Source organism: Typopeltis vanoorti, chromosome 3 (genome assembly GCF_054136105.1).
Source record: "Typopeltis vanoorti isolate ZY-2024b chromosome 3, IOZ_Tvanoo_1.0, whole genome shotgun sequence".
Lineage (NCBI taxonomy): Eukaryota > Metazoa > Arthropoda > Arachnida > Uropygi > Thelyphonidae > Typopeltis > Typopeltis vanoorti.
In genome coordinates, this window is record NC_143551.1 from 149,422,100 (window position 1) to 149,443,568 (window position 21,469).

The window sequence follows — 21,469 nt, forward strand, 5'->3', positions numbered from 1 at the left end:
GTTGAGATACTTCTGGAGACTGAGCATATTAATCAAATCAAGTGGCCAGAACTCTTCTTGGATCAAAACCCCATAGAACACATTTGGGATGCAATACAGAGATGCATTGCTGCTTGAAATTCCTCTCTAGAAAACAAACAAGGAGGAGGAGGAGTGGGCCAGTTTTCCTCAAGAATTCCTGAATCACTTGGTGCTGAGCATGGTATTATGTTGTGAGAGCTGCATTGCAGTTTGTGGTGGACATATGCCATACTGAAATGTCTCTCCACATAGTTTTGTGTAAGCTCTGTATATTAATTCCTTAACTACATCCTTAGGAAATTTGTAACTTTTGCCAAAAACATATTGCAATTTAATTTATTAGTATGCTGGCAATAAATTTGTCCACGTTTCGCTATAGTCATGAAAATTTTTCACTTTAGGGGGGCAGTTAAGTGTATGAATGAGTATATTATGCCCGGGCGAGTACGACGGACAACAAATCAGAATGGGATAATTAGTATAAGGAATCAAAGTAGGGATGGGACAAATGGGCTTCTGCGATTCATGTACACTAATGCCAGGAGTATTAGGAACAAGAAGGAAGAGTTTTTGGCCATGGTTGGCACTTCCAGGCCACAGGTTGTCGGTATTAGTGAAACATGGCTGACAGAAGATGATAAAGCTAGTGGGATTGAATGCGATGGGTATAGCGTGTTCAGGAGTGACAGGGTGAATAAAAAGGGGGGAGGAGTGTTATTGATGATAGCTGATGAGCTTCAGCCAAGGAGTATAGAAGTTGAACTGCAGGATGGGGAAAAAAGCACATTTGAGGCTGTTTGGTGTGAGATACAATCTAGCAGAACAAAATATACAATTGGGTGCTGCTATAGACCGGGTGATGGAGTGGATGGTGGGAATAGTATGCATAAGCAAATAGAAGAAATGAATGGAAAGAGGGTAATTATTATGGGTGATTTCAATTATGGTAATATTGACTGGAAAGAGGAGAGGGCACATGGGAGGAAGGAATTGGATTTTATGCAGTTATTAAGGGACAACTATCTACGGCAACATGTATTGGAAAATACCAGGGGGCAGAGAGTGCTGGACCTAGTAATTGCAACTGAGAATGTGGCTGTAACGAACATGACCTTGTTGCCACCAATTGGTGAGAGTGACCATAAGGTCATGACTTGGGAGGTGGCTAAAGGAGTCGAATTTACAATTAAGACAGAGTATATGTGGAATTATCGGGCTGGTAAGTATGACATGCTTAGGTGTGTGCTTGGCTCAATGCCATGGCATGTAAAACTGCAAGGGCTGGATGTTGATGGTGCATGGGAGGTGGTCAAGAACTGTTTGCAGGAGGCAATGGTTGACTGTATACCAAGAGTCCGAATAATAAATCAGGTAGGGGTTAAATGGATAAATAACACTATTAAGCTTGAGCTGCAAAAAAAGAAACAATTGTGGAGGGAATTTAAGGAGAAGGGTGACCATCAGGTGCATGAACAGTATAAAGCTCAGGCCAGGATGGTAACAAGGGTGGTAAGAAAAGCAAAAGCAGATTACGAAAGGAAATTGGCCATGCAGGCTAAAGAGAATCCCAAACAGTTTTTTCAATATGTTGCAAGTAAAAGGAAAAATGCTCATGGTAGAATGATCTTAAAAAATGCTGAGGGTAGGGAGGTAACTGAATCAGTCGATGTTGTGGAATTACTGAGCGAGCACTTTGCAAGAGTATATCATCCAGGTGGTGGCTTTGCGGAAATGGAGGAACCAACAGCTTATAGTGGAATTGTGATGAATGAGGTAGAGGTAACTAGTCTGTTACAGAACCTCAATGTCAATACATCTGTGGGATTGGATGGTATACCAGCTCGTGTCGTACGTGAAGCGGCAAAAGAATTGTCAGTGCCCTTGACCATTATGTTTAATTTGAGCCTCAGGACTGGGTCAGTCCCAAGGGGGTGGAAAGAGGGGAAAATAGTTCCACTGCACAAAGGTGGTTCCAAGGCTGCTGTTGAAAATTACCGGCCAATCAGCATAACAGGAATCATTATCAAGGTCTTAGAGAAAATAGTCAAGAGGAAAATACAAGATTGGATAGAAGAAAATGGGATACTGTATCGGGGACAGCATGGTTTTGTGAAGGGTAGGTCATGCCTCAGTAACTTGCTCACGTATTATAACACAGTGACGGCTGAACTGGATAAGGGTAATGGGTTTACAGTGATTCTGCTGGACCTTGCTAAGGCCTTTGACAGGATACCACATGGAATTCTAATCAGTAAATTGCAGCATATGGGAATGGACATAGGGTTGGTGAGATGGATAGGAGGGTGGTTGACGGAGAGATATCAGAGAGTGGTTTACTCAGGAGTAGAGTCCACAAGACGGCCTGTGACTAGTGGTGTACCACAAGGATCTGTTCTTGGACCACTGCTGTTTAATTTGTTCATAAATGATATAGGAAAGGATCTGAGAGGAACAGTTCATTTGTTTGCGGATGATGCAAAGTTGGGTAGGGCAATAGTGAATGCAGATGACGTCAAAATTTTGCAGGATGATTTGGATAGATTGGAGGTCTGGGCTAGGGAGAATGGATGTCAATTTAATGTGGCAAAATGTAAGGTTATGCATTTTGGGGTGAAAAGATGGGAGGCAGTTTACTGCATTGGTGGAACCGTGCTCCAGGAAATTGATGAGGCACGAGATTTAGGAGTGTTGGTGGATAAGGAATTGAAATTTAGGGGACACATTGCAAAAGTGGCCAAATCAGCTCATCAAATCACTTGGTTGCTGAAGAATACGTTGACAAGCAGAGACAAGCAGGTTATTGTTCCTCTGTATCGAGCCTTGATAAGACCTCATCTCGACTACTGTGCTCAGATTTGGTCACCTAGGTTTCTTCTTGATGGGGAGGAGGTGGAGAGGATCCAGAGGCGAGTGACCAAGATGAAAGCAGGTCTGTGGAATGAACCGTATGAGAACAGGTTGAGGATTTGTGGGTTGCAAAAATTGGTTGATAGGCGGAGGAGGGGAGATATGATTGAGACATTCAAATTACTGAAGGGTTTCTATAAAATTAATTCAGAAGATATTTTTGAGAACAGGGCTGGTTGTGGGAGGACTAGGGGACATCCATGGAAACTGGGCAAAAGTGTGGTTAGTAAAGGTGTTAGAGCTGGGTTCTTTACTTTTAGAGTGGTGAATGAGTGGAATGCACTCCCTGAGTCTGTGGTGGATGCTGTGACAGTGAATGAGTTTAAGGCGAGGTATGATAGATACTGTATGAATGTCGAATAGTTGTGATGAAAATGATTTGGGGCCTCCCTCGATGAGTCTAATGACTCCCTGGAGTTGCCCGTAATAATAATAATAATATACAGGTAAAATATAGTTCGTCCTTAGCTTTTGGATGCCAGTGTAGTTCTGTTCCCCTGATTTCTCAACAGTCTGTCTTCAAGTGAAAATTTGATTCTGGTGAAAACCTCTATTTGGCCTGCAGTCAGCTTGTTCTTCTCCAAGTTTTCCATGTACAGTAATTTTTTGACCCTCTGATGAGGTTTTTGAATTATGCATTGCAGCCACTATAAAAGTTCTGCATATCCATATCTCTGAATATTATCTATTCCAGCTGCCTTTCCACATTTCAGGCTTTTTCTATCTCGTATATTGATATATACAGGAATACCTTGTATAGCGTGGTTTTGAACAATGCATTTTTTATTATTACACTTATCGTTATTACACTAACATTGTCAACACTGACCGGCGACTCCTTGGCGCCGCAAGTGACAGTCGAGAGCCACGTTTATGCAGTAGTTATTCAATTGGCTCTCACGTAGACATGTTCTTTCCCCGCGGCATTTTATTATTTACCTTAATATTAGTATTTAATATTTTTTATTATTTAAGTATGAGTGAAAAGAGACAAAACAAACAAGACACTGTTGGGGTAACAAAAAAACGCAAGTGGTTGACATTAGAGAAGAAACTTGAAATTATAAAATGTCACGAGAATGGCACTTCGTTTGCTAAAATAGCATGTGAGAATTCAATGAATGAGTCATCTGTACGAACAGTTATTCAGAGCAAAGAAAAGATTAAACAACATGGAATGACAATGCTTTTTATATGCCAAAAGTGATCACGAGAAATTGATATTCTACAATGAAAAATATGGAACGCCTTCTAATGATCTGGATTGAAGATTGTATTCAGAAAAATATTCCTTTGAGTCAAATGATAATCCAGGCAAAAGCAACAAGTCTATATGACAAAATAAAAGAAAATGAAAGCGAAAATGAAGGAGGTACAACCAGTGAAACTTTTATAGAAAGTCGTGGGTGGTTCTACAATTTAAAAAAGCTTATGGGACTCCATACTGTAAGAATCCAAGGTGAAACGAAAGTGCTGACGCTAAAACTGCAGAATTATTTCCCAATGAATTGAAGGAGCCTATTGAGAAGGAAGGCTACACAGATGATCAAATTTTTAACGCTGACAAGACTGGCTTGTTCTGAAAAAGAATGCCATCACGCACATTTCTAGCAGAGAAGGAAAAAAACACAAGCTGGGTATGAAGTGTCAAAAGACCGATTGATACACTTTTACTAGAAGGTAATGCATCAGGTGATTTAAAATTGAAGCCACAGTTAGTGTACAGAGCGGAAAATCCAAGAGCTCTTAAGGACTTTGCAAAGAACAGTTTACCTGTTCATCGGCATTCGAATAAAAAAGCGTGGGTGACTTGTTCAATTTTTAACTGGTTTAAAACTTGTTTTTGCCCTTAAGTTAAAGGCAATTGTTAAAAATTGATATTCCTTTCAAAATTTTGCTTTTATTAGACAATGTGCCAGGCCATCCAACTCTATTAACTGACTTAGATGAAAATGTCAAGATTCATTTTTTCCCTCCAAACACAACATCAATTCTGCAGCCGATGGATCAGGGCATTACTCCACTTTCAAGGCTTACTATTTAAGATGAACTTTTGCTCAAGCTATTAAAGCTGCAGCAGAAGAAGATTCTTGGACTTTGAGTGAATTTTGGAAGAAATTTAACATAAAAGATGCCATCCAAAATATTTACGTATCTTGGCAAGAGGTGACTCAAAGCAACATGAGAGCCATATGGCATAATATCTTGCTGCATTGTTCAAAGGACTTTGTTGCCTTTGCGACACAGAAAGAGGAAATCTCAACAGAAATTGTGCAGATTGGCAAAGATCTTGGTTTCACAAGTTTAGATTGTAACAATGTGAACGAATGTATTGATTCTCATTCAAATGATCTGGATGATGAAACCCTTTTGGATTTGGAACAACAACGAGCCTATGAAGCAGATGAAGACAAAGATGACCCCACTGATGTCATGGTTGAAGAATTTTCCTTTTCTGACTTTTCAACTTTTGTGAGAAAAATCGACGAAGCCCCTCCGACTTTCTCATAAATGTCGACCCGAATTTGGAAAGAAGCATCAAAGTGAGATAAAGTCTCAATAATGCCATCAAATGCTACAGAGATCTAGTACTTGAAGAGACAAGGATGGTTCAACGAACACTAAAAGACTACTTTAGTAAAAAGTAAAATTATGTATGCTAAAATTGAAGCAATATTTGTTTTGTTTTCTACAACTTTTATATCAGTTCAAAAGGATTTTATTTGTTATTTAGTTATTATTAGTTATTTTAGTGGTTAATAAAAATAACATTTTTTTTTTTTTCATTTTTAAAAATTTTTATTATCCTAAATTTTTGTAATAAACAAATTAAATTGAAAATCTTTATAAATAGACCTAGAACAACGCGATTTTGCATAGCGTGGACTCTTCTTGGAACCAATTAACCGTGCTATACAAGGTATTCCTGTACTTCTGATTGTATTCCTCTGGAATATTTCTACCACTATTCTATTACTTCTTGTTTCGTCTGGTAATCTTTCAAACCGAATTACTCTAGACATCTAAAATATCTTCAGTTTTCATGTGACCTTTACTTTGATTCTTTTGTGGCGATCTCCTCCATTTCTAAGCTTTTTTCAATAGCTTCTAAAACATTTAGCCACCTTTAGGATAAATGTTCTAGAACATTTAGCTACCTTCAGGATATTTATCTTCCCTATCTTTGTACCATCTCCATAGCACAATTGGAAGAACACCGGAACATTGCACCCTTCTTCTGGAAAAGACCTGTTCGATTCTCATAGTGACGAGGGGTATCCTTATATGGGCTTTTTCAATTTAAAGTGAATTAGCCAATGTCATATGGAGGTAGCAGGGATTTTTCTCTCAGAAACTCTGGTTTTTCATCCTGTGTACAGACATTTTGGCCTTCAGAGCATATAATTTACAGACATAAAATACTGTTGTTGGTGATGATGGTCAGTAGATGGTGTTGATGGTAGTAGTGGAGAGGGTGAGATGTATTTAGCAAAATAGAGTAGAGTGCCCTCCTGCGATGAGTCTTTGGACTCCCTGGAGGTATCACATAATAATAACACCACTATTCTGTTGTTCTTATCAGTCTAAGTTTAGCTACTTTTACATGCTACTTCACTTTCTTACATATTTCTCTCAAACCATATGCTGACTGACTTACTTGCCAAGAACTTTTTTTTTTCTTGTCCTTAGCTGCTCTCTTTAACTACCTGAGTTCCATGGAGTTCTGTTTTTTATCGCTGCACACAACTTTACAACATTCCTGTTCAGCTGAATCAATGTTTTTTTTTTTTTCTTTTCAATCTGCCATCGACACCCAAATGTTTGGTTTTTGTAACTCACACTCATTTTTTTCCCTTCTATAAAGTTATATTTCAGTCTACACTTCAGCTCTGAGGGCTGCTTGACTTTGATTGCTTTTTTAAAAATTACAAACTTTTCTTTTCAGTATGCTATTCAGTTTTATCCTGCTCAAAACTAAATGGTGATCTCTTTCTATTTTAAATTCCCTGTATATGTATACCTCTGTGTCCTGAGCCAGTGTGAGAATATCACTATCAATAATAACATAGTCAATGAGACTTCTTATTTTTGTCTTCTCTCCATGTGAAATGCACATTTTTATGTTGGAACATAGTGTTCGGTAATGACTAGTCCATGTACTGAATAGCAATCCAGCAAGTACTTATCAGAATCATTAGTTTTGCTCTGTTTTTCAAAGTTTCCCAAACCATTTCTTGTAATAATTTCCTGCTCTTGTGTTTAGATCCCTATTAGTTCCAATTTTTCTTTGGGTTAACTGCTTTCTCTAATGTTTAGAAAATTACTCCACTTCTTCCTTTTTATAACCTTCTGTGGGACAGTAGGTACAAATAAGTATCATTATCCAATTCCCCATTCTAATGCTTGCTCACATAAGTCTAACTTCTTCCTTTCCCTGATTTGTATTGCCTGAATATCTTGTATCTGCTGTTTAGAAGAATCTCACCTGTTATTGACTTTCTTTTGATAATACATATTATGTTCACCTGGTACTTCTCCATTTTTTCTGCCTATTATACTTCTTTTCAGGTTATTCTTATGTTGGTGTTAATCATTGTTGGAGTTTGTTCCAGTAGCTGACTTTTCACTGTTTTGCCTTAGTTTCCTGAAACTAAGGCAAAAACAGCAGGGTTCTTGTTTAACTAGTCAGTTCTTCAGCCAGCATGAAATTCTGTTATGTTGTACTGTCATTTGAGTTGAGACTAATAGTAATGTAATTCTGACATAGTATCCTATATTTCCTTTGAGGTTATTTATCTGGAACCTGATAATTAATTTTTGTCAGGTCTCCAATACCTCTTGCATTTTGTTGTTATTACAAGCTTTACTTTATTAGCTGTATTAATCCACTTAGATTGTTGTCTTATTCTTTTCTTCATGGCATCAAACACCTGTTTTGCTAACCTTTACTCTCCCATTTTGTTTATCATACTGTTGTAGATTAGCCATGCCACATATTACTTGAATGCTAACAGTATCAAATTTCTCTCTAATATCTTTATTTTTAACATAATTTCCTTCAGTTATTCTATCTATTCATTGTCCTGATTTTTCTCACAACTCTCATATCTGCATTTTTCAATTGTTTTTTATTATTAATTAACTTAAGGAATTCACAACGTACATTAGAATATAAATTGAATTAAACTTTAATATATATTTCCAATATTTTGGCAACGTCACGTTGCCATCTTCAAAGGAACTTAAAATAAAGACACTTGCATGCAGGCACTACACACAGTAAATGAGGATGAAGCGAGGAAGCTATTGCTTCTCCTAAAAGTCCTGATGGTGCCCCCTAACAGGCTATGTAGGTATTCTTGGCCGTTGGGCTGAAGGTCTCCCAAATTTAGGGCAGTCTCATGCAACCAAATTTGTTGAATTTGGCATGTTTCTTAGGGCTGAGGCTGATTCCATGAAAAGTTTTTCAAATTTGAACTTGCTACAGTGTATTAATCTTCCATATTCTGTGGTGTGTATCCAGAGCATGGTCTTCAAGACCGCAGTGGTTATACTGGTGAAAACGAATGTAGTCCTTGTGTTCTGAAATTCTGATATTTGCTGTCCTGCTTGTTTGGCCAAAGTAGGACAGCTTACAGCTGCAAGTGACCTGGTATACACCAGGTAGGTCTAGGGGAAGTGGTTGGTCTTTGGTGGAGCGGATAAGGGATGCCAATTTTCTGTAAGGCCTGTAACAGGAGGTAAGGTCATGTTTTTTTTTTTTTTAATTTTTGTAATTTTTTCCGAGGTGTCTCGGATGTAGGGAATGGTGATGGATTTAGAGTAATACTTGTTGTGAAGGGGGGGGGGTTGTGGTTTGCTGGCTTCAATTTTTTTTTGTGGGGGGGGGGTAGCCATTGGCTGAAAAAGTGTTGAGGATGTGATTTAGTTCAGTGGTTAGGGCATTGCCATTTGAACAGATTAGTTTAGCCCTGTTGTGTAGTGTCTTAATAACTCCATATTGTTGTGAGAGGGGGTGGGGGTTGTTGTGAATGTATCTGTCTGTATGGGTGGGTTTTCTATAAACTGAGAAAACCAAGTTTCCATCATGCTGGCAGGTGACTAGTGTGTCTAGGAAAAGGAGGCTGTTGTTTTCCTCTTTTTCCAGGGTGAACTTTATTCTGGGGTGTTGGTTGTTTAAGTGTGTTAAGGAGGAGTGTATCAGACTTCACTTCACTTCTTCTTCTTCTATGTTACTTCACTTCATTTTTCCAATTTTTTGGTATCTTCCCCTCTTCTAGGCATAGATTTAGTAAATTTGTGACATGGTGAATTATATTGTTTCCTTCCCATTTAATTAATTCTATGTGAATTAGGTCTTCACCAGGACATTTTTCATTTGTTTTAATGCTTGTTTTATTTCACCTGAAGTGAATGGGGGGGGGGATGAATTCCATATGCGATGGAGAAGAGTTATTTATATTTGATTTATCTATTGAAGGATCACTATAGAGTTCTTTATAAAATTCTATCCTGCTTTGGATTTTTCTTGGTTCCTTATTGTAGTTCCATTCTTCTCTTTTATTGCAGTTATTTGACTTTTGCCAACTAATAAATGTTTTCTTAGTATTTTCATATTTTTATTGTTTTCAATTGTTTCTTTTATTTTTTTTTAGTGTTATAAGATCTTATTTCATTTCTCATCTTTTTTCTTTATTGTTTTGCATAGTTCTGCATTTTCTATTTTAGAAATTAAGTTTTTGTATTGTTTCATATTTCATCTCTTTTTTAGTAGTTGTAAGGTTTCCTCTGAAAGTTTATGGTCTTTTTGTTGTTTGTTGTGTTTGAATTCATTAGCTGCTGAGATTATTACTTCTGTTAGGTTTTTGCTTATTCTATTTATGTCTTCTTCAAATATATTTATTAAGTGTAGTTTGATTGAGTTTTTCTTCATAATCCTTCTTGTTTTCGATAGGTTTTGAGTCAAAACTACTTGATTTTTTGTTATTTAGCCATTTTATTCTTTCCAATGTGGGGTTTATTTTAATTTAGGCTCTGACTCTTGAACTATTTCTTTATTATTATTATTCATGACACTTCCGAGGAGTCCGAAGACTCATCGCGGGAGGACACCTATTGTACATCTCCCCGTCTCCACCACTACACTGATCCTCTACTACCAATCATCAATATCAGCATCATTTACTGGCCACTACCACCACCACCATAGCTAGTATTTTTTTGTCTGTAAATTGTGTGAATGGCCAATTTGTCTGTATGCGGGATGAAAAACCAGAGTTTCCGGGAGAAAAACCCTGCTACCTCCGTATGAGATCAGCTAACTCACCTTCGATTGAAAACCTCCATATAAAGATTCCTCCCATCGTGACGAGAATCGAACTTAGGCCTTTTCCAGTCGAAGAGCACAACAAACTGTCATTCTTCCAATTGTTACACAGTATATAATCTATTTAATTTTTTATTTCTCCGTTGAAATATATTAATCCTTAAAAATTTATTTTTGTTAACGACTGTGCCATTAAGGATCGTGTAAAAGTATTTTCTGTCTTTCCTTTGCACACAAGAGAGTAATTTAACTAAGCACGTATAATAACTCTTAAATCAATTTTATCTCAAGCAACTCCGAATTACTTGGCTGTGGCTAAGTCAGGGGCAGCCAAATCTGGGGAATAGGGTAGATGTTCCAACAATTCATAGTGCATACCCCTTAATTTTCCCATTTCCAAAACACCTTTGTGGGCAGGTGCATTGTTTTGATGAAAGATGTTTTTTTCTTCTGCAAGCCGTGTCTTTTCTCACGAATTTTTTTGTCTTGTCTGGTTAAAAGATCGAATAATATTCCCCAGTTATTGTTTTACCCTATTCAAGATAATTAATAAACAAAATGCCTTTAGCATCCCCAAACACCGATGCCATGACCTTTCCTGCTGATGGAACTAACTTTGTCTTCTTTGGCACTGAACAACTGGGTTCTGTCCACTGTTTGGATTCTGGTGTGTAATGGTGAATCCAAGTCTCATCCATAGTAATAAGTCACTCACAAAATCAGTTTTATTCTTGTTAAAATGCTTCATGCACTGTTCAGAGATTTTCATGCGAGTGTGTTTTTGATCTGATGTGAGCAAGCACGCCACACATCTTGCACAAAGCTTTTTCATTTGCAATTCTTCATGCAAAATATATCCTACACATTCTTTTGAAATGCCTATATTCTCAGCAATTTCACACACTTTGACTTGCTGGTCATCCAATACCATATCGTACACTTGATCAATGATTTTTGGTGTTGTTTCACTTTTTGGACATCCTTCATGTGGATCATCTTCAAGGCTGGTACAGCTATGTTTAAACTCTGCAGCCCATTTCTTAATTGTCAAAAACGAAAGGCAGCTGTAGAAATGTTATATAGCTGTAGACATCTGTATAAAACAAACTACTTGATAGAATGACTTGCAATTTCACATGTATGCTTATGACAGATGTACCAACTTTGAAAAAAAAAATCTTACTGATAGTGTTGCCATCTATAGTCGAGGATGAGAACCTTTCAGACCACCCTCATACCACTTTTTGATAACTGTCAGTCGGCCATCCTCCTATTCACACTAATATTCTATAATCTAAACCCATATTCTCCAATTTATGCATCAGTCTACCATGCTGTATTCTGTCAAAAGCCTTAGCAAAATCCAAACGTATCATGGTGTATCCATTCCCCCTTGTCTAGTTCAGTGGTGACATTGTTACAGAATGCGAGCAAGTTGCTAAAACATGACCTTCCCTTAGTACACCCATGTTGTTCATTGCAAAGTAGAGATTCACTGTTCAACCCATTTCTGAATGCGAGTCCTAACCAGTTTTCCAAAATCTTCACCACCACTTCTGAGATACTAATTGGTCAATAGTTGAATACGTTGACCTTTGGACCACCCTTGTGAAATGGAATTACCATACATTCTTTCCATTCCTGCGGCATCTTCCCTGTTCGGAGACTCATATTAAACAGCCTGGTCAAAGGAATAGCCAGTTCAGCTGAACACTCTTTTAGCACACATGCTGATATCCCACAGTCTCTATTTTCTTATTCAGTTTGTGCAACAGTTCTGATACCTCATCCTCATACATCTGAGATTCTTCATCCAATGAAGAGGTAGCAGTGAGTTCAATGTCACATACACAAGGTTGATAGCTTTTAACAAAATGGGAACTCATTAATTGAACAATGTCTTCTGCATTTATAAGTGTTATTCTTTCATGTTCATTCTTTCTTTTACTTGCAACATATTGATAGAATTCTTGTGGGTTGTCTTTAGCACACAGAGCCAGTTTCTTTTCATACTCAGGCTTTGCTTTCTATACTTGTGACTATTCTAGCCTGCTGCTGCTTATAATTATCATAATTCACATCATCCTGATGCACATGGTATTCCTTCCACATCATCCTTTTCTTACAAATTTTTGCTTAACAAGCAAAAATTTGTTTTTGTTACACATCCATTTGACTCCTACTCTATTTATTCTTCGAACTCTCGGGACACACTCTGATATCGCATCATTTAAGTATCGTTTAAATGTGTCCCATGCACTGTCGATATTCTTCCTCTCCATCAACCGATCCTATTCCATTGAACTCAGTATACTTCTCAGTTGGTCAAATTTCATGCTTTGTAGTTCAACATGTAACCTTTTCTGAATGGAACATTTATAAACTTAGTCACTTCCTAAGTGAGTATACTGCATGATCGCTGTCACCAACCGGAGGCAGAATAGTTACATCTTTAACTGAAACACCATCTGACACTATAATCCAGTCTAGCACTCTTTGACCTCGAGTTCCTTCTGTCACATGCTGCTTGAGGAAGTTGTCCCTCATCAGCTCAATAAATGCATTTTCATTCTTCTAATGAGCTTCAACTGCTATGCAATCAATATTTGGATAATTAAAGTCTCCCATTATCATTACTCTTTTCATGCTCATCTTGTCTATTTGGTGATGCATTTCTTCATCACTAGCAAACAATCCACTAGGTCTGTAACAATACCACACTATGTAATTGATTTTGTTAGATTTCACTTCACACCAAATGGATTCAATCTCACTGCCACATGAAATACTGTTAGTAAGTTGTACTTCATTCATAGGTCTCAACTCTTGGATTCAAGTCATCTGATATCATTAGCAGTACACCCCCCCCTCCTCTCCTATCCTCTCTGTTCCTCCTAAAAATAGTGTACCCTTTACACTCAATACCAGTTAGTATGTCTGATTCTGATAGCCAGGTCTCAACTAATGCCTACAATCTGAGGTCCCAACATATTGACTAAGGCACAAACTCTAACCCCTTTGTTTCTGATACTCCTAGCATTTATGTACAGACATCATACTCTACCTGCATGTTCTTTTGTATACTCTTGTCTGCAGTCCGCATGACACAGTTGGGCAACTTGCAGAGATCTTGCCTTATACATGTAGATATCTTTGCACACATTTGATGGGTTCAAACTGGCACTTCCAGTGAATGGAAGCAAGCATATATCCAATCATTTCCAAAAAAAAAAAAAAGGGGGGGGGGATGATAAGTCTGTCATCCAACTACCTACTGATTATCTTCATCTCAATCCTCTCCACAATAATGGAGAAAGTCATCAACAGTCAATATCTCCCCTACCTAGGATTGTACCAGTTAATCAGTGACCATCAGTATGGATTTCACCACTTTAAATCCACAGCTGGCCTACATCACCCACCACTGGATTTGTGACACGGAAAGGTTTGGAGAATCATGCTGTCACTCTTGACATTTCTAGACCATTTGATGTCTGGTATCAAGGTCTACTCAGTAAATTACTGTCCTTTAGTTTATTCTCCATCTTCTGTAATTGGGTAACTAGCTTTCTCTCTGGTTGTTTACTGGCTCAGTTCTATCAATTATCCTCTTTCTCCCTATACATAAAGACCTATTCTCAGTTGCTAGTAATTCTATCCATAGGTTTGCTGACAATAGTACACTTCATTCCTTCTTCTTATTCAGCAAACTGTGCAGTGCTCAAACATCTCAAGCTTAAAGATCATCTCATGATCTTGAAATGTTTAACGCTGATCTCTATATTATCTTTCAGTGCAATGAGGGTAACCTTATGAGCTTCAGAACTACCAAAAATGCAGTTTTGCTTTTTTTTTTTCTTGCAAGGAGTTCTCAACTCATCTAACCTTACCCTCAGTAATACACAAATCACCTGGCAGGATCAGATCTTTTTCCTTGGATTCACATTTACTTCCAGCCTCTCCTAGCATAAAACATGCCACATAGTTTCCTTAGCCTCCAAAATCTAGATATTCTTTTCTGCTGAAGACTAATTTTTCACCCATCCAGCTTCTAATTGTTCAATTTCACCTATCTTTAGAATACTGTTCACATGTTTGGGGTAGTGTACCTAAAACTTCTTTAAGAATTCTTGATGCTGTCCACAGGAGAGTAATTCAGTTGATAAATAATCCCTCTTTCACTTCAACCACTATCTCAGTGATCCACTGTATAATTTCTGTCCTTTTTACAAGTACTTTCATCAACACTGCTCCAGTGAACTGGCAACTCCAATTCTTCTGCTTTCTGTTAAAGCATCAGCAGTAGCAGCAGCATGACATCCCTTTTCAGTCCTACTGCAAATACACTATGAAACAGGAGGAATGCTGATCTTCTACAACAGCCTTCCTCCTGAAGTGTTTCCCTGAAGCTACAACCTCTAGCTCTTTAAGAAAAATGTCAATAGATTTCTTCTTTCTCAACCTTCATCTGCACCCCACATGGCACTGATGCAATGTTGATTCTTCTGTCTCTTGTGCATGGGATTATTATAAAAGAAAAAAAAAAACAGCAGATGAAAGCATATGGATAGGTTTGAGGGTTAGTAATGTCTGACATGAAATGTCAGTCTTACAAATGCAAAATCCTACTTTCACAGAAAGAAACAAGTATATAGTTAGGATAGTGGTTTTATCTGTAAAACTGCATTTGGTAGTTGTTAGTTGCAGTTTAGTAAGGAATCAGGTTTAGTTTATTTTATCTATTAATGTGTCCCCGATTATTGCATCATTTTTTTTTCTATACCGAAATTCGATTAGTGCGCCTATCTACATCTTAAAAATAAATGTTAGATTTAAAAAATTTTTCTATCTATACATTTTTTATGGCTAACTATTTTAAAAATTACTCACCAAGATGAAATAATTTAGTTACCGATTTAAAACATTTTACAAAGTTATTTTTCCAAAATTTATGTCGTCTGCTAATTGCATAGCATATTGCTGATCATAATCTCATGCCTCCTTTGCAATTGTTTTCCTTACTTTTTTATTTTAAAAAATTTTCATCATGAGTAAAAGAATTAGTGAGCAAAAAAGTGGAAGTGTGAAAATCATTCAACAAGTAATCTCATTGGAAGAAAAACTTGAAATAATAATAAAGAAAAATGAACAAGGCGAGTCCAGAGCATAGGACAAGAACACAAAAAATGTGTGAATCAATTATAAGAGCAATTTAAGCAAAACTGCTGAATGCAAAGAGAAAGGTAAGGCTGCTTCAAGTTCATCATGCATGTGCACTCGAAATCAAAGTATTATAATGATTGAATTAGAAAGACTTCTTTCTACATGGATTGAAGATTGTAACCAAAAACGGATCCTGGTAAGCACTGATCTTATTAAATCAAAAGCATTAAGGCTCTTTGCGACTTTGAAAAAAAGGGATATCAATGATGGAAAAGAAGAATTCCATGCTGGTGCTGGGTGGTTTGAGCGTTTCAAAAAGAGAAATATGCTACATAATGTTCGAATCACAGGCGAAGCTGCAAGTGCAGATAAGTAGGTGGCTGCAAATTATCGAGAGATTTTGAAGAAAATTGTGGGGTGGGGGGGCTGTTGTGACCAACGATATTTAATGTCAATGAAACCAGCCTTGTTTGGAAGCAAATGCCTTCCAAGAATTTTCTGGCCAAATCAGAGGAATCTCAGCCTGGTTATAAAGTCGCAAAGTCAAATGAAATTACTGCTATCAATATGCGAGCCATTTGGAAGCACATTCTTCCACATTGTGCAAATGATTTTAGAGGCTTTTCAAACGAATCTAAGTTAATTAAATCTCATTCTGAGAAATTAAGTGATTCCAACCTACTAAATTTAGATGCACAGTGGGAAGATGCTGAAGACTTTGAAGAAAATTTAATCACTGACAAGCCCAAAGAGATTTTACAGAAACATATTGAAAATATTTTTCATGCAACAGAAGTTTTTAAGCAGCAATGCTTAGAGGCTGACCGTGATGAAGAGAGAAGCAGTAAAATTTGCAGAAGAGTAGAAGAGCAATAGGGCCATACTGTGAGTTGTATAAAAAAAAAAAAAAAAAAAAAAAAAAAAAAAAAAAAAAAAAAAAGAAAGAAAGAAACAGAATGCCTGCTAAACTACATTAGCTCAATTCTTTGTTAAGAAGCAGAATAATAAATTTATATTCTGAATATGTTTTATTGTCTTTCAGCTTCATGGTTTTCCTTTAATTAGGCCCTGAGACATATCCTAATTCTTTTATAAAAAAAAATTAAGGGTTAAAAAAGAAATTTGAGGAACGAATTATACTTTTTTCCCATAGGTTATTATATTCAATTAGTGTGTTTTCGATTAATGCACCTGTTTTAAAGAATGCATTAGGCGCATTAATCGAGGGATTGCTGTATGTCATTAATGTTTATATTGCAGCCCATACATTTATCCAGTTGGAATACAATTTTTTTTTGCTAGTTCTGAGTGTTACTGTTTAATTTTAAGGGCTTATATGAAATCATAGTATTTTTCCCCTGCACCTTTTGTGATAATATTTTTTATTTCTTTAGTATGAACTGCTGTTTTGCATTGACAATGAAAACGATCCTTCAATTTTGTTGGTTCAACGTCTCATGGATAAGTATCCTACAGTGGATGCCAGAATATTTATTGGTATTAAATATTTTTATAATCGTTGATATATTTTATTATTTTTATATAGTATTACTATATATGTAGTTAGCTAAACTTATCACAGGAATCATCTAATGTAATAGGTTTGCCTTAAACTAGGGTAATGCCTTTGGTTTTTTATTTTTTTTTAAACAAACAGAATAATTGTGTAATGAAAACTATTTCTATTTGTACAAGGATGGTCTGAAAAGTTCTCGCCCTAACAATGAAAAAACGAATTTATAATTTCGAAATTATTTTTATTTTTCAACATAATCTCCCTTAAGACTAATAATACATTTATTCCAGCGATGCTCCAGTGCCATTATCCCGTCCCTGGAGTTATTTTTAGTAAGATCTACAAAATACCTCTCTACAGCTGCAATCATCTCTTGATTCAAAGAAAAAAGCAAGGAAGAGTTTGAGTTTTGGGAAGAGATAGAAGTCAGAGGGATCCATATCTGGGGAATAGGGTGGATATTCCAACAATTCATAGTGCAGGTCTCTTAATTTTCCCATTGCAAAAACACCTTTGTGGGCAGGTGCATTGTCCTGATGAAAGATGATTTTTTCTTCTGCAAACTGGGTCTTTTCTCACAAATTTTTTCATCTAGTCCTGGTTAAAAGATCGAAATAATATTTCCTGTTTATTGTATTATCTTTTTCAAGATTATTAATAAACAAAAAGCCTTTAGCATCCCAAAATCCCGATGTTATGACCTTTCCTTCTGATGGAACCGATTTGGATTCTGGTGTGTAATGGTAAATTGACAAACAGAATCAGTTTTATTCTGGTTAAAATGCTCTAAGCACTGTTCAGAGATTTTCATGCGAGTGCGTTTTGATCACAAAGCGCAGCACCCATCTTGCACAAAGCTTTTTCATTTGCAATTCTTCATGCAAAATATATCCTACATGTTCTTTTGAAATGCCTGTAGTCTCAGCAATTTCACGCAATTTGACTCGCCGGTCATCCAATACCATATCATGCACTTGATTAATGATTTTTGGTGTTGTTACATTTTTTGGACGTCCTTCATGTGGATCATCTTCAGGGCTGGTACGACCACGTTTAAACTTGGCAGCCCATTTCTAAATTGTCGAAAACAAAAGAGAAGAGTGCCCATAAACTTTTATGAACTTGAAATTAATTTCTTTTGCTGTTAAACCTTCTTTTACAAAGAATTTTATTATAAATGGATAAAATTTTTACAATATTCAATTTTATTCATTTCAAGGGATATAGACAACACTTTTCTTCAGACAGCTATAAAATAAACTACTTGATAGAATGACTTGCAGTTTCACATGGATGCTTATGACAGATGTACCAACTTAGAAAAAAAAAAATCTTGCCGATAGTGCTGTCATCTATGGTTGAGGCCGAGAACTTTTCAGATCACCCTCGTATTTTCTCTTGTATATGAAATTTTTCTCTCTAATTTATTTTATAGTGAAAGGAAAATGTTTTCAATAGAAGTCGTTTCATCTCGGTCAGGTGAAATTGTGGCAGTCTCATTTTCTTAACATGTACTTAATAGTCATGATGGCTTGTCACAGCCAAGTAACTTTGCTTCATTAACCTATTTAATGCTCTGAGGGTACAAGAGTACTGTTTTTCAAGGGGAAAAAAAGTTTCTGGGAATTAAACTGCTGAATGGCAGTGAACAAAGTAAATAAAGCTTCTATTCTCTTTTGCAAGAAATAAAAGTAAATAAATCTATTTGGTGATGGTGGATGACTTAGATGCTATAATTGGCAATAGCAAAATTATTCAGTTATCAGTATACATGCAAAGCAACAGTTAAGAGAAATGGGAGAAAGCTAATCAGTTATGTGGTTTATAATAATTATAAAGTTACAACCACATTTAGTGTTTGTAAGTAATATAATAAAATAAATTAGTTAATAAATTAAATACACGTAAGTTATCTCCCACCATCATTTTTCTCCTCTGTTTCCTGCATAGAATGTAGAAGACCTTGTCAGATTACTTTGTTGAGGTCTTCTACAATACCAAATTCAGCTTGCGCCATCCCTTCTCTGGTCTTTCATCAGAAAGAAATCATAAGAATCTTTGAATACCTCAGACCCCAACATGTCTTTCAATTAGTACTCACCTTATGTCATTTTAATCTTTCCTATTTTGTCTGGCATCTATCCACAGCATTGAAAAAATCCTATATTCCACCATTTCCAAACTAATGACCTGTCAATCTACTACCTTTGCCTTGGTCCTCTGTAAAATAACGAACGTCATTAATAGCCTACTTCTTTATGACATGTAAGCCTACCAACTAATGAGTGACCAGCAGTGTGGATTCTGCTGCCCTCTATCCCCATCTTATTATTCCCTAGCCATTCCCACCAATTTTGTATACAAAAACTATGGAAAGATTTGGAGAAGCTGATTATTATTTTTTATAATAATAATCCCACCCATTTGATTTTGTCACAAGACATATGATACAGCAGTGTCAGGAGAAAGTTGTAATTTGTTGATATGTTTCTTAAAGAGTTGGAGGTAATGCTCAGTGGGATGAACAGTTTGGCAGAGATTGTTCGAGATCACAGAGGTGGTTGGAATGAAGAAAGATAATGAGAAGCTTCTTCAGTATGGAAGTAAGTGGAGGAATGGCAGTGGCCAGTTTAGTAGAGCAGAAACAGAACATATGGGAAAGTGACTGAAAGGAGATGATGATGTCATAAGCAGATTGCCCTCTTCCATTTGATGTGAAGAATTTTTAGGGAGGTTTTAGGTGCACCATTCCAAATGTGTGAACAGTATTCTGAGGTGGGTCAGATCTAAAACTTATAAATTGGTATGAGTTGAGCAGAAGAAAATGAATGTTTTGAATGCAAAAGAACAAGTTTTTTAGATGCTGAGGTGGCTATGGAGGTAGTATTTTGTGCCAGAATAAGTTGAATGTGACAATCAGCCCGAGAAGAGGGCTAATCTTGAAAAGATATTGGAATATTATCAAAAGTAAGTGGAAGTGAAGTAAAATCTTTCTTGCATGTAGATTATTATTAGACACATATTCACAAGAATAAAGAATAGTAATTTTTATCACTGCAAATATTTCGACCAGAAATTAACAGGCCTGGATCAGCATAATCACAAGGCAAATCTAGACAAAATAACATTAATCATATTTAACATATCTAAGCCACCTGCCAGAATACCACCATACAGGTGGTTACAAAATAAAATGAGATTATAATTAAAACTAAAATTAAAATGAATTGAAATACAAAAATTAACAAAATTTAGACAAAATAATTAAATACTGCATTGTATTATTAAAAGGGAAAAAAAAGGGGGAGGGCATGCTGTTGCTTGCCATTGCAATTTATGAGGATGACACTCTCCTAGAGCTTGGCAATGGACAGGCAGTCATTCCAATTTAAGTTTGGGTAATATAGAAGTGCTTCAGCACTTACTTTAAATAACTGCTCAAACCAAACTGGTACCAGTGTAAAAGGTGAGTTTTGGACCAGAGAATATTGTGATCAGCATTCTTTCTATGCTGAGCAAGCCATATTTTTCAAGTTTATTGTTGTTGATGTAAGATAAGTGTTCTTATAGTCATTTTTTGACTGAACATCCAGTTTTTCCAAAGTATGAGCAGAGGCACTCACACTGAACCTGGTAAACACCAGGTAGGGACAGAGAGAGAGAGGGGGGGGGGTGAAACTGTTTATCTTTTGTGGATAGTAACCAGGAGGCAATTTCATTGATAGAGATGAGTATAAGGACTAAACTATATCTTTTCAGGATCTTTGTAATTACATGATGCATGGGTGTACACAATTGATTTTGGTTATGAACGTTGGTAGAGACACATCTGACTCTAGGCAAATGGCAAACAGCATATCATACTCAAAAGGACATTTGAGGCTGTATTGAAGAGAATAGGAAGTCTTCAAGATGCTCTAAGTAGAAATTGGGAAGTGCAGGTGACAAAGGACTTCAGAGCAGTACCTTTTGATCTGTTTGTAGAATTGGATTCTGCAGATTAAGTAGCTTAAGTGTATGAGGGTACTTCTCTGATAACGGTTGAAGGGTGTCAGCTAGAGATACACTCTAGCTGACACTCAACTCCAGCTTCTTATTCAGCTTACACAACAGCCAGAAACATAAGTTATGAAGTTGCAAGTGACTGGCAGTTGAGCAAGTTGCCTCTTGCTCAACTGCCAGTCAAGCCTTCTGGTCCCTTACTAGGCTGTTGGGTATAACCTCTTGCCACCTCGCTTGCATCCAGATGGCACATGGGAGCATTACTCAAGGAAAAGGTGGACCTCTTGGCATCAGGTTTTTCCTCCATGGAAAAAACTCTGTGTGGACGACCAAAGCAAATCACCTCCCATACTTTCACAAAATGCCTCCTCTGAACTTTCACCAAAAGGACATCAGAAAAACTCCCATTAATCTTGATACTAATAAGGCTCCTGGTCCAGATGGTATTCCTTCAATTGTGCTCCAGAATAGGTTATGCCCTCCTGCATAACCTATATAAACTATCATATTCTACTGGCATCTACTCAATAGCA

At 36.7% G+C, this 21,469-nt stretch overlaps 1 protein-coding gene across 1 annotated transcript in view; it reads left to right on the forward strand.

Moving 5' to 3' along the window:
• Positions 1 to 21,469, forward strand: part of GlcT (ceramide glucosyltransferase) — a 157,372-nt gene that overhangs the window by 54,081 nt on the left and 81,822 nt on the right. Inside the window, exon 3 of the mRNA XM_090416124.1 lies at positions 16,813 to 16,915. Within this exon, the coding sequence (XP_090272250.1) occupies positions 16,813 to 16,915 (103 nt within the window). The remainder of the gene's footprint in view (positions 1 to 16,812; positions 16,916 to 21,469) is intronic.